The sequence below is a fragment of the Ranitomeya imitator genome, chromosome 5 (assembly GCF_032444005.1).
Source record: "Ranitomeya imitator isolate aRanImi1 chromosome 5, aRanImi1.pri, whole genome shotgun sequence".
Lineage (NCBI taxonomy): Eukaryota > Metazoa > Chordata > Amphibia > Anura > Dendrobatidae > Ranitomeya > Ranitomeya imitator.
The window spans coordinates 249386920-249400665 of NC_091286.1; the positions used below are offsets into that span (position 1 = coordinate 249386920).

Below are 13746 nucleotides of genomic sequence, written 5' to 3' on the forward strand. Positions count from 1 at the left end.
GTTTCTGTTCCATGGTAAAAAAAAATAAAGATAAAAGTTTTCAAAAATTGTAAAAATATTTTTTTTTAAATCACAAAATAAAGGAAAAAAAATTATACTATTCTATCAATAAATAAATTTAATTTATATTGAATGTAAAAAGAAAACTAAACAAAGTACACATATTTGGTATCCCAGACTCTGGAATTGCTAGATCTATACATTTGTCCTGCTAGTTAACCCTTTAAGTGATCACAGTAAAAAAATTAATAAAAAAGTAAAAACAATGATCCTTTACCATCATACCACCGAACAAACAATGGAATAAAACGTGATCAAAAAAGTTGAATGTAACTAAAAATGGCATAATTGAAAATGTCATCTTGCCCCATAAAATCAAGCCACCATACAGTTTTGTTAGCAGAAAATAAAAAAGCTATAGCTTTTGGAATATAGCGATGCAAAAACAATTATTTTTTCTAAAAAATTGTTTACATTGTGTAAAAGCGGCAAAACATTCAAAAAAGTACACATAGTTGGTATCACCACATCTAGAACAACCCGTTCCATAGAAGTAGAAACATAAACTTCAGAACAGAAACCATCTTCGTATTCCATATTGCCCTAAACCAAGTGGTAAGGGGAGCCTCAGTAGCACAAGGCACTCTTAAATAGCAATATAACACAACAGAAGGAAAAGAGCACAAAAGTCCGAGATAAAAATAATAATTTATCCAAAACACATGTAAAACCAAAACAAAAAAATAACAATAAATTGAAAGACAAACTTGAATAGTTGAAACCACAGGTGTTGCACATAGAAACCACTATTGATTTAAGTGGATGGGAGAGCAATTTATGGCAACAAATTAAGAAAAAAGTGCCAGTGTATTAGATAAGTAAGAACAGTACCCATGTAAAAAATGCTGGAGGAAAACCTAAACTGCTCAGGGTCTAATACTTAATAATGTAAAAAGTATTAGAAACAGGTAACAAAAGTATAAAAATATATATCAGTAAAGACATAGAGCAGTATAGTTAATTCATACCAGTCATATAAGCAATTAGAAAATATAGTGCATTGTTGTGAATTCTGTGGCAGAGCTCCCTCCTGTGTTCTCAAGTGGTACTTCGGCTGATTCTCTCTGTGAGCTTCCGTTGGTGGAGGAAAGTGGTACTGCGGCTTCTGAGTTTCCTTCCTCAGGTGATGTGGGGAAGTCGTTAGGTGCTGCTCTATTTAACTCCACCTAGTGCTTTGATCCTGGCCTCCAGTCAATGTTCTAGTATTGGACCTGTTTCCTCCTGGATCGTTCCTGTGGCCTGCTGCTCTGCATAGCTAAGTTCCACTTTTGCTATTTTGCTTGCTGTTTTTTCTGTCCAGCTTGTCTATTTGTTTTTTCCTGCTTGCTGGAAGCTCTGGGACGCAGAGGGTGTACCTCCGTGCCGTTAGTTCGGTACGGAGGGTCTTTTTGCCCCCTTTGCGTGGTTTTTGTAGGGTTTTGTGTTGACCGCAAAGTTACCTATCCTATCCTCGCTCTGTTCAGAAAGTTGGGCCTCACTTTGCTAAATCTATTTCATCTCTACGTTTGTCTTTTCATCTTAACTCACAGTCATTATATGTGGGGGCTGCCTTTTCCTTTGGGGTATTTCTCTGGGGCAAGGTAGGCTTATTTTCTATCTTCAGGCTAGCTAGTTTCTCAGGCCGTGCCGAGTTGCATAGGGAGCGTTAGGCGCAATCCACGGCTGCCTTTAGTGTTGTTGGAGAGGATTAGGGATTGCGGTCAACAGAGTTCCCACGTCTCAGAGCTCGTTCTTGTTTTTTGGGTTATTGCCAGGTCACTGTATGTGCGCTGACCTCTATGTCCATTGTGGTACTGAATTACCTTTCACAACAGTGCATATTACTTTAAGGGACCAATATTATTACAAATAGCGCCAAATATTGCCCTTACCCATGGTTTCCACTGTAGTGGCCTATGTACGCAGCCCTGAAGCATGTTTACGTGGGCTTCCGAGGCTCTGAAAAAGTGAAATGGCTTCCCTAAAAGAAAACCAGTGAATTCTGGCCTCCTAAATGCAAATGGCACTATCCCTTCTTATCCTCTGTGTGCTTAAACCACATTTAGTCTCCACATGTTTATTAGTACTGTAGTAATGTGATCCTACTTAATTTATGGTGTGCGTGTCTCCAGAAGCAGAAACTGGGCACAGCAAATGGGTACGACAATGTATGTGTAAAGAGATGGGCGGGCCCTTGGATGTTCGGCAAAACAGTTAAAGAAAAGTTTGGGTTTGAGCACCAGAACAGTACTAAGACCCAAACCCCATTCACTTGAAAGAGGGGCCTGAACATCCAGTGTTTGCAATGCTGTCATGTACACGACAACGCGGCAAACACTTCTTCTGATTGGCTGTAAAATCAAATGACAGTGTGAGCCCACAGATGCGATCGGAGGTAAAAAGTTTACCTCCGGTCACTGCTGTTGGCTGATGGAACTACTGCTCCCATCAGCCTATGCCTGATGCTGCTAATGACAGCAAGAGCAGGTGGTGACTGATGGGTTTATTCATCAGCTGGCACTGTAAACAAATAATTAAAAAAAAAACAGCGTGGGTTCCCTTGTATTTTTAAATAGACAGCTGGGGGCTGCAACCTTCAGCTGTCAGTGCTAGCAAGGTTGGTTAACAAGAATAGAGTGGTGCCCACAATGTTTATTTACATTTTTTAAATAAATAATTAAAAAATGACATGGGGTCCGGGTCCCCCCCCAATTTTGACAACCAGCTTTGCTAAAGCAGACAGCTGGTGGCTGGTATTCTCAGGTTCATAAGGGGCCATTATTATTGCCCCCCAGCCTAAAAATAGGAGCCAGCAGCTACCCAGGAAAGGTGTATCTAATAGATAATTCTGGCGCTTTGCCCGGCTCTTCCCACTTGCCCTGTAATGGTTGCAAGTGGGGTTCTTATTTGTGGGGTTCATGTCATCTTTGTATTGTTCAGTGACATCAAGCCCACGGCTTAGTAATGGAGAAGTGTCTATAAGAATCCTCTCCATTACTTATCCTAGTTATATTGTAAATAAACACACAGCAAAAATAAAGTCCTTTAATTGAAAGAATGACAGACTACTTTAATTATTCTAAATTGAACTATCACGTCATCGTCCATTCCATTGAACCCCTCGTCTACTGTAATAAAAAAAACAACAACAATAGTCCTCACCTGTCCGTTGTCCTGTCCCACGCCGTCATCCATAACAGTGGATGAACAGTTTTCAACCTCGACAGTGCCAAGATGCAACGGTCCAAGCTGGGAACCACTGATGAATGAGCTGCTGCTGGCACAGCATAAGTGAGCAGTGGTGACGTCATCGAGATTACCGCTGGTCACTAAGGGTTGGCCAATGAACTGTGGTGACCTCGATGAGACCTCCATTCACACAGTGAGCTGCGGACTGCTATTTATAGGCTGGTGGGGCAATATCAATGGCCCTTTACCAGCCTGAGAATACCAGCTCCCAGCTGTCTGCTTTAGCAAGGCTGGTTGTCCAGAATGAAAGGACCCCACATGGTTTTTTAAATTATTTAAATAATTGAAAAAAACAGCATGGGGATCCTTCTATTCTTAATGACCAACCTTGCTAATGCTGCAGCCCACAGCTGTCAGTTTTGTCTGACTGGTTATCAAAAATACAGAGGAACCCACGTTGTTGTTTTTTTAAATTATTTATTTACAGCACTGGCATTAGTTGATGAATACTCCCAACAGTCTCCACCTGCTTTAGCTGTTATTACTGGCAGCAGGTGTTGGCTGATGGGCGCAGTAGTCTGACACCAGTGACCGAAAGTAAACTTTTTACCTCCGATCACAGCTGCAGGCTCACGCTGTCATTTGACAGCATGGGGGCCGCGCCTGTCTGACTGGCAATAATGATTTTACTGCCGATTAGAAGCTTGGTTCATGCATGGGACCGAATGACGCTGTCATGAATTATGCGGGGGCCAAACTCGAACAGTATTACAGACTTCCTGATGAAGTCCGTGTTCAGTGTCTGTGCCCGAACAGTAGGTATTTGGTATACCGAACTTTACCGTTCGGGTTCGTCCACCTCTGTACATGCATTTCAACGTACTCGGTCAGATTATCAATTTTCACTCAGCAACATCTATTGCTGTTTTGTTTACAAGTAATACTGTTGGACCACTAGATATGATGAAGGGAACGATCATATCTAGTGGCACGACAGTATTATTTCTATATTTATCTATTTCCATCTATGGGCTTTCATTCAGGACATGTTCTCTATCTGCAACCACTAGCTACTCCTCTCTAGTATTTACAGGGCACTAGTGTATATATTTACTACTGCATATATTGCGGTTTGTTTCTGAAAACACCCATGGAATCAAATTCGTCACTACACCTATTGATAAATTCCCAGAGAGGTGTAATTTCTAAAATGGGGCCACTTGAAGTGTGATTCTGCTCTTATGGCACTTAGGAGCTTTGTATGTGGAGTCAACAAACTGTTCTAGGAAAATCTGTGCTTCAACACTCAAACCCTTCTGAGCTTTGTACTGTGCCTCAAAAATACTTTTTAACCACATATGAAGTATTGGTTAACCCTGAAGAACTTGTGCTACAAATTGTACAATTCATTTTCTCATGTTTACCTGAAAATGAAAAATTTGGGGTTAAGGCAACATTTTTGTGGAAAAAATGCCATTTTTTTTATTTTCAAGGCTCATTACTTATTTTCAATGCTTAAAAACATCACTCCCTGCTTTCTGAGTTTGACAGTGTGCACAAACAGTTGTTTTTACCGACTGATGGACAAGGTCTTTCCTATTCAATCGAATGTGGCTGAACTGTAATGTCAGAAGTACTACATTTTTTCTAAAGAAAATTACCCCATTTTTAATTATGATCATGTATTTTGTTTAATATTTTCTTAAAAAAAAAAACAAAATAAGCAGAGAGAGGATACTCACGCTGGCAACTTCTTGGTCCAAGAGCATCTCCAAAATATCCTTCTGCACATTTATTGCAATATTCACCAGTCACTCCTGGTTTACATATACGACATGCACCTGTTTCACTGTCGCAACAACCTGGGGCTGAAAGGTCAAGGTTGTCATTGCATTCGCATGGCTTGCATGATCCTCCTGGTAGTAACGGTTGACCAAAATATCCATCAGTGCACCTAAGGGCACAGAAATTCAGTCAAAAAATTCATTATATATTAGGCAGCATTATAATATTGTACATGCAAATTATATTACTTGTAAAGATTAGTGGCAATACAAGAGTGTGTAACTTTGCAGTAAAGATATCTTATTTCTCACGTAAATTACTAAATAGTAGTGATGAGCGAACTTGCTCAGATAGGGTGTTATCCGAGCATGCTCGTGTGTTGAGTGTCTTTGGCGTGCTTGAATAATACGTTCGATTCCCCGCAGCTGCATGTCTCGCTGCTGTTCGACTGCCTCAACACATGAAGGGATTGTCTAACAAACAGGCAATCCCTGCTTGTGTTGCTGCTGTTGAACAGCCATGAGACATGCAGCCACGGGGACTCAAGCATATTTTTAAAGCATGCCGAAGACACTAGGTTAGCACACCAACACGCTCGGGTAGCACCCAATCCGAGCACTTTCGCTCATCAATAATTATACTTCTGACTGCCAGAGAGGTCTTGAGAGATTAAGAGCAACTACATGTGGTTATTAGTTTATATACTGTGCTTTATGCCTCCTTTGATGTCACCTTTGCTACCTCCACAGTCTATTTACCATAGTTGGGACATCAACAGATGATTTAATTAGAAAAAAAGGTCAGCCGTATTGTAGAGCACATTACTGTGATATAAATGTTGCACTTTTGGAGTATAAATGGTGCATCTAGTGAATTGACTGAGCTTTCTAACTATTAGGCCGGCCTCACACTAGCGAGTTTTACGGATGTATGAGCGCATTAAAAACGTCCGTAAAACACGCATTACAAACGGCCCAATTATTCTCTATGCCCCAGCTCCTATCTGCCGTATTTTACTGATCCGTATTATACGGCTTTCTACGGCCGTAGAAAATCGCAGCATGCTGCGTTTGTCACCGTATTGCGCAAAAAAATCGCCAATGCAAGTCTATGGGGGCCCAAAAAATACGTATTACACACGGACCAGCAGTGTGACTTGCGAGAAATACGCAGCGGTGTTACCGAGAAAAGCCGGCAATTCAGTGCGGTGTACAGTAAAATCACACTGACAGCTTACAATAGAATAGCTAAGATAAATGTCTACACATAGAATAGGTATATATATATATATATATATATATATATATATATTTATATATATATATGTCATTGAGACACATATATGTATATATATTAATATTTCATGCAGCGCTAGATAGCTTAAAAGCCGGTAATTCAATTACCGGCTTTTCATTTCTCCTTCCTAAACCCGACATGATTTGAGACATGGTTTACATACAGTAAACCATGTCATATCCCCTTTTTTTTGCATGTTCCACACTACTAATGTTAGTAGTGTGTATGTGCAAAATTTGGCCATTCTAGCGATTAAATTAAAGGGTTATGCAAAAAAGAAAAAAAAAAGAGCATGAACCGCACATCCCAAAATCATACATTGATCTAAAGCCGCTAGGCAAAAATTAATATAACTGAATATGAGGTTTTCAGTTTAACATTCTGATTACAACGTGGGACGTTACAGATCCTCGGAAGGTATGTATATTGTTGGTTTATTATTTTTTCTTTGTCACAGAGCGAGGGTCTTCAGCCAGTGGATTGAGCGTACAATAAAATATTACAACAAACGGTGTGTTTATTTCATTAAAATACTTTTTAATAATGTGTGTGTGTTTTTTAACTCGTTCATACAATTGGATTAATAATGGATAGGTGTCATAATTGACACCTCTCCATTATTAATCTGGCTTAATATCACCTTTTAATAGCAAGGTGGCATTAACCCTTCATTACCCCATATCCCCCCCGCTACATGGGAATGGGAAGAGAGTGGCCAAGTGCCAGAATAGGCGCATCTTCCAGATGTGCCTTTTCTGGGGTGGCTGGGGGCAGATGTTTTTAGCCAGGGGGTGGGGGGGCAATAACCATGGACCCTCTCCAGGCTATTAATATCTGCCCTCAGTCACTGGCTTTACTACTCTGGCGGAGAAAATTGCGCGGAAGCCCACGCCAATTATTTCTGCCATTTAACCCTTTAATTTAATAGCTAGAACGGCCAAATTTTGCACATACACACTACTAACATTAGTAGTGTGGAATATGCAAAAAAGGGGGATATGACGTGGTTTACTGTATGTAAACCATGTCTCAAATCATGTCGGGTTTTTGAAGGAGATAGCAAAAGCCGGCAATTGAATTACCGGCTTTTAAGCTATCTCGCGCTGGATGAAATATATATATATATGTGTCTCATAAACATATATATATATATATATATATATATATATATATACAGTGGGGCAAAAAAGTATTTAGTCAGTCAGCAATAGTGCAAGTTCCACCACTTAAAAAGATGAGAGGCGTCTGTAATTTACATCATAGGTAGACCTCAACTATGGGAGACAAACTGAGAAAAAAAAATCCAGAAAATCACATTGTCTGTTTTTTTTATAATTTTATTTGCATATTATGGTGGAAAATAAGTATTTGGTCAGAAACAAAATTTCATCTCAATACTTTGTAATATATCCTTTGTTGGCAATGACAGAGGTCAAACGTTTTCTGTAAGTCTTCACAAGGTTGCCACACACTGTTGTTGGTATGTTGGTCCATTCCTCCATGCAGATCTCCTCTAGAGCAGTGATGTTTTTGGCTTTTCGCTTGGCAACACGGACTTTCAACTCCCTCCAAAGGTTTTCTATAGGGTTAAGATCTGGAGACTGGCTAGGCCACTCCAGGACCTTGAAATGCTTCTTACGAAGCCACTCCTTCATTGCCCTGGTGGTGTGCTTTGGATCATTGTCATGTTGAAAGACCCAGCCACGTTTCATCTTTAATGCCCTTGCTGATGGAAGGAGGTTTGCACTCAAAATCTCACGATACATGACCCCATTCATTCTTTCATGTACCCGGATCAGTCGTCCTGGCCCCTTTGCAGAGAAACAGCCCCAAAGCATGATGTTTCCACCACCATGCTTTACAGTAGGTATGGTGTTTGATGGATGCAACTCAGTATTCTTTTTCCTCCAAACACGACAAGTTGTGTTTCTACCAAACAGTTCCAGTTTGGTTTCATCAGACCATAGGACATTCTCCCAAAACTCCTCTGGATCATCCAAATGCTCTCTAGCAAACTTCAGACGGGCCCGGACATGTACTGGCTTAAGCAGTGGGACACGTCTGGCACTGCAGGATCTGAGTCCATGGTGGCATAGTGTGTTACTTATGGTAGGCCTTGTTACATTGGTCCCAGCTCTCTACAGTTCATTCACTAGGTCCCCCCGCGTGGTTCTGGGATTTTTGCTCACCGTTCTTGTGATCATTCTGACCCCATGGGGTGGGATTTTGCGTGGAGCCCCAGATCGAGGGAGATTATCAGTGGTCTTGTATGTCTTCCATTTTCTAATTATTGCTCCCACTGTTGATTTCTTCACTCCAAGCTGGTTGGCTATTGCAGATTCAGTCTTCCCAGCCTGGTGCAGGGCTACAATTTTGTTTCTGGTGTCCTTTGACAGCTCTTTGGTCTTCACCATAGTGGAGTTTGGAGTCAGACTGTTTGAGGGTGTGCACAGGTGTCTTTTTATATTGATAACAAGTTTAAACAGGTGCCATTACTACAGGTAATGAGTGGAGGAAAGAGGAGACTCTTAAAGAAGAAGTTACAGGTCTGTGAGAGCCAGAAATCTTGATTGTTTGGTTCTGACCAAATACTTATTTTCCACCATAATATGCAAAAAAAATTATAAAAAAAACAGACAATGTGATTTTCTGGATTTTTTTTTCTCAGTTTGTCTCCCATAGTTGAGGTCTACCTATGATGTAAATTACAGACGCCTCTCGTCTTTTTAAGTGGTAGAATTTGCACTATTGCTGACTGACTAAATACTTTTTTGCCCCACTGTATATAGACAGTATATGTGTTTTTATTATTTTTTGAGCACATGGATCCCTTGTATATCCGTATGTTGGTTTTGCAAGCCTGCGAGAAAATCTCGCAGTACGGATGCCATACGGATTACATACGGAGGATGCCATGCGCAAACTACGCTGACACACCCTGCCTACGGAGGAGATACGGACGACTATATTGGGGACTTTTCAGCGTATTACGGCGTAAATTACGGACCGTATTTTTATACGCTGAGTGTGAGGCCGGCCTTAGAAGTAGCATACTATATCTATGGAGCCCTGTAGTAAATTTTGTTCAATTAAGTATTGTATGGTGCCTCCCCAATTATTTAATATAGAATACATTTTATAATATATGGTTCAGGGGCTGGGGGCAATTGATTATTTTAATCTTTAACTTCATTGGTAAGGTTACAGTTTTAGTATGACACAAAACTAGTTCATTTTTAGAATAATTGGCAAACAGCCTTTTTCCCTTTGTGCAACTTACCACCTTGGAGTCCATTAAATAACAAATATTAGTGTATCAGTGGAATAGTCACACAAAGTAGTCTAAGAAGATTCAGAAATTTCCGGATATAGTTGAATATATTCAATTGATAGAGAGGACAGAATACATAAAAATAGCCATGCATATTAGACTAAAATAGAATGAATGCACCAAATTCAGCACAATCAATCAATGTGAAAACCTCACTCGAGTCTCTCGCATCAAGTCCCAGCACTGCAGCGAATACTCGGGACCGGAGCGTTCAGCATAATAGAAATACATGCAGCCGCAAGTTCCGGTCCCGAGTGCTGGAGGCAGTGCCAGGATTTGATGCGAGAGACTCGCGCAAGTTTCTCGCATTGAACTCGCAAGTGTGACCCTGGCCTAAATGTGTTCTTGATGTTCAACCAATATTATTATGACAGATGTAGCAATAATAAGGATAGGGCATGTCAGATTTCCATACACCTGATCTTTTTGTTCTTATGGAAAATGTCAGAGGTTTCTGGCAGATGCTTGTTTCACTTTCCCTATGATATTAGTAAAAAAAAATGTAAGATGTGTTTGCCGTTTTGATAATATTCCAAATTGGTTTACAGTGGTAAGTAGTCTTAACCTTATCTACTATATAATTGTCTAAGGTACACCATCCAATGAATAAATGTAAAAAATGACATAGGCTGATTTTATTAACAGATCAAAAACACACAACATGAACAGTAAAAACATAATTAAAAACATATAGAGACGCCATCACGAACACACAGGAAACATAAGTCATGACTCAGTGTGATATGATAACCTAAGAGAGCCCTAATGGCTCATGGGGTATTGCGCAAAAATATACATATTTGCAATAGGACAGTGCCAAAAATATATAGCTCACAGGGCCGCAAACACGGCACCAAGTAAGCAAGCGGTAACAGGCACAGAGAAATGTCCCAAACGCAATAAACAGCAGAGAGCCGACGAAGCCTGGTTCGCCGGGCGATACGCGTGGGGCATCACGTCACCAGGTGGTATCTTTATGGGAGGTTTCTCCCACTTATGTTGTGTGGCTCAGGGATACTATTTTGTATGGGTAACCTATTAGTCTGCTTTTCGGCTCTCTGCTGTTTATTGCGTCATTTTTTACATTTATTCATTGGATGGTGTGCATTTTTTTACAGTAATGCTTTTTCTTTTGGTTATTTAGTTTAGTGTTCTATTGCTGTTTTGCACCCTCAGTATTCTTCTATATTATATATAGCAGTGCGCCCAAGTGCTCTTGTCTTGTTATAATTGTCTAAGGGTCACTTCCGTCTTTCTGTCTGTCCTTCTGTCTGTCTGTCACGAATATTCATTGGTTGCAGCCTCTGCCTGTCATGGAAATCCAAGTCGCTGATTGGTCGCGGAAAAACAGCCACGACCAATCAGCGACAGGCACAGTCTGGTGGAAAAATGGCCGCTCCTTACTCCCCGCAGTCAGTGCCCGGCGCCCGCTCCATACTCCCTGCAGTCAGTGCCCGGTGCCCGCTCCATACTCCCTGCAGTCAGTGCCTGGCGCTCGCTCCATACTCCCGTCCAGTCAGCGCTCACACAGGGTTAATGGCAGCGTTGACCGCGGTGTAACGCACTCGGTTAATGCTGCTATTAACCCTGTGTGACCAACTTTTTACTATTCATGCTGCCTATGCCGCATCAATAATAAAAAGACCTAATGTTAAAATAATAAAAAAATAAATCATCATATACTCATCTTCCGGCGCCTTTCCCGCTCCTCGCGACACCCCGGTGACCACTCTATGCATTGCGGTCTCGCGAGATGATGACGTGCGGTCTTGCGAGACCGCTACATCATCATCTCGCGAGACCGCAATGCACTCTTCAGACCCGAGCGCGCGAGGAGCGTCGGTAACCGCTTCGATCCGGGGGCCAACGGAGGGTGAGTATATAACTGTTTTTTATTTTAATTCTTTTTTTTAAACAGGGATATGGTGCCCACATTGCTATATACTGTGTGGGCTGTGCAATATATTACGTGGGCTGTATTCTATACTACTTCGTGGCTGGGCAATATACTACATGGCTGGGCAATATACTATGTGACTGGGCAATATACTACGTCGCTGTGCAATATACTACGAGGCTGGGCAATATACTATGTGACTGGGCATTATACTAAGTGACTGGGCAATATACTGCGTGGGCTGTGCAATGTACTGCGCGGGCTGTGCAATATAGTACGCGGGCTGTGCAATGTACTATGCGGGCTGTGCTATACACTATGTGGCCTGTGTTATACACTACGTGGCCTGTGTTATACACTACGTGGCATGTGTTATACACTACGTGGCCTGTGTTATATACTGCGTGCATGGTACTGCACGGGCTGTGCAATATACTACGCAGGCTGTGCAATATACTATGTGGTTGGGCAATATACTACGTGGCTGCGCAATATACTATGTGACTGGCCAATATACTACATGACTGGGCAGTATACTACGTGACTGGGCAGTATACTTCATGTCTGTGCTGTATACTATGTGGCTCTGTGCTGTATACTATGTGGCTGGGCAATATACTACGTGACTGGCCAATATACTATGTGACTGGGCAGTATACTACGTGTCTGTGCTGTATACTTTGTGGCTCTCTGCTGTATACTATGTGACTGGGCAATATACTATGTGGCTGGGTAATATACTACATCGCTGGGCAATATACTACGTCACTGGGCAATATACTACGTGGCTGGGCAATATACTACATAGTTGGGCAATATACTACATGGCTGGGCAATATACTATGTGGGCTGTGCAATATACTATGTGGACATGCATATTCTAGAATACCCGATGCGTTACAATCGGGCCACCATCTAGTAATAATATAATTGACTAAAAAGGAAAAACAATGTTGCTGCAGATCACCACTACCCACCAAAGTTCCTTATTGCCTCTACAATGAGAAATTCTCTTATACAAAGTACAATATTCTTTGAAAACAAGACATTTTGAATAAAGGTGTTGAATGAATGTCGGACAATTGCAACATATCCTAATGTAGCAGCTACTGAGTTGCAGACAGTAATGATATTAATGTTCCATGATGATAAAGTACAGTAGATTCTGGAACATAATGCCTGAAGCAAAATTCCTAATTAACTCCCTGAAATATCTCCTCGTTTTGTTACAGTTGACTGGAAACATAGAACTTTTTAGTAGAAAGCTGGCAGATACCATATATTACTGCAATATTTATTAGGCAAATACATATAATGTCCATGAAACTCACAAAAAGGACAAACCAGATAATTTATAACATTTGAATAAATTGTATTTTATGAAAAAATATTACATTGTCTAAGGAAGTGTAGTAAATGGATAAACTTAGGCAAAAAATATAATTCTACATGCAATTATGAAGAATATAATGATGGTATTTGCAGTATATAGGGATAAGCAAACCCAAACGGTAAAGTTTGGGGTCCGTACCGAACACCTAGTGTCCGGTAATGAACCCTGAGGACAAATCTTTTACTGTATGTCAGGTTTCCTGTTTGGGTTTACCAGTCTAATAAAGCTTATTGAAAGGCAGAGTTGCAGCAAATCACTGAAACCTTTGGAACATTTTGTACTTTTTTTCTTCTTTTTGGTATTTATCATGTCTTTGAGAGTCTCCCTGGCTATTTTAGCCTCCCTTATTACAACTTTGAGGGTGTGACGATATAAAATAAATATGCTTTCTGATTTCAGTATTGTGTACATAGTGTGTACTCTGCAGCCCAAATCTGTTGGAGTACTGTGCCAAAAAAGATGCTGTGTGTACTCTGCAATCTCCACCTGTGGGAATACTGTGCCTTTAGGCCACTGTATGTGCTCTGCACCCACCGTCTGTGGGAGTAGTGTACCTTTAAACCACTGTGTTTACTCTGCCCTCTCACTTGTGTGGGAGTACTGTGCCTTTCAACCGATGTGTGTATGCTGCACCCTCCACCTATGAGAGAACTCTGCATTTAAGCCACTGTGAGTACTCTGCCCCCCCCCTCCCCCGCCTTTGGGAGTACTGTGCATTTAAGCTGCTGTGTCTACTCTTAACCCTCTGCCGGTGGGAGAACTGTGAATTTAAGCCACTGTGTGTTCTCGGCACCCTTTGACTGTGGGAGTACTATG

The 13746-nt window shown here is 41.0% G+C and overlaps 1 protein-coding gene across 2 annotated transcripts in view; it reads right to left on the minus strand.

Moving 5' to 3' along the window:
- LAMA2 (laminin subunit alpha 2) overlaps positions 1-13746 on the minus strand; it is a 1496617-nt gene that overhangs the window by 609019 nt on the left and 873852 nt on the right. For both annotated transcript variants that reach the window (XM_069726054.1, XM_069726053.1), the window contains exon 19: positions 4971-5182. In XM_069726054.1, the coding sequence (XP_069582155.1) occupies positions 4971-5182 (212 nt within the window). The remainder of the gene's footprint in view (positions 1-4970; positions 5183-13746) is intronic.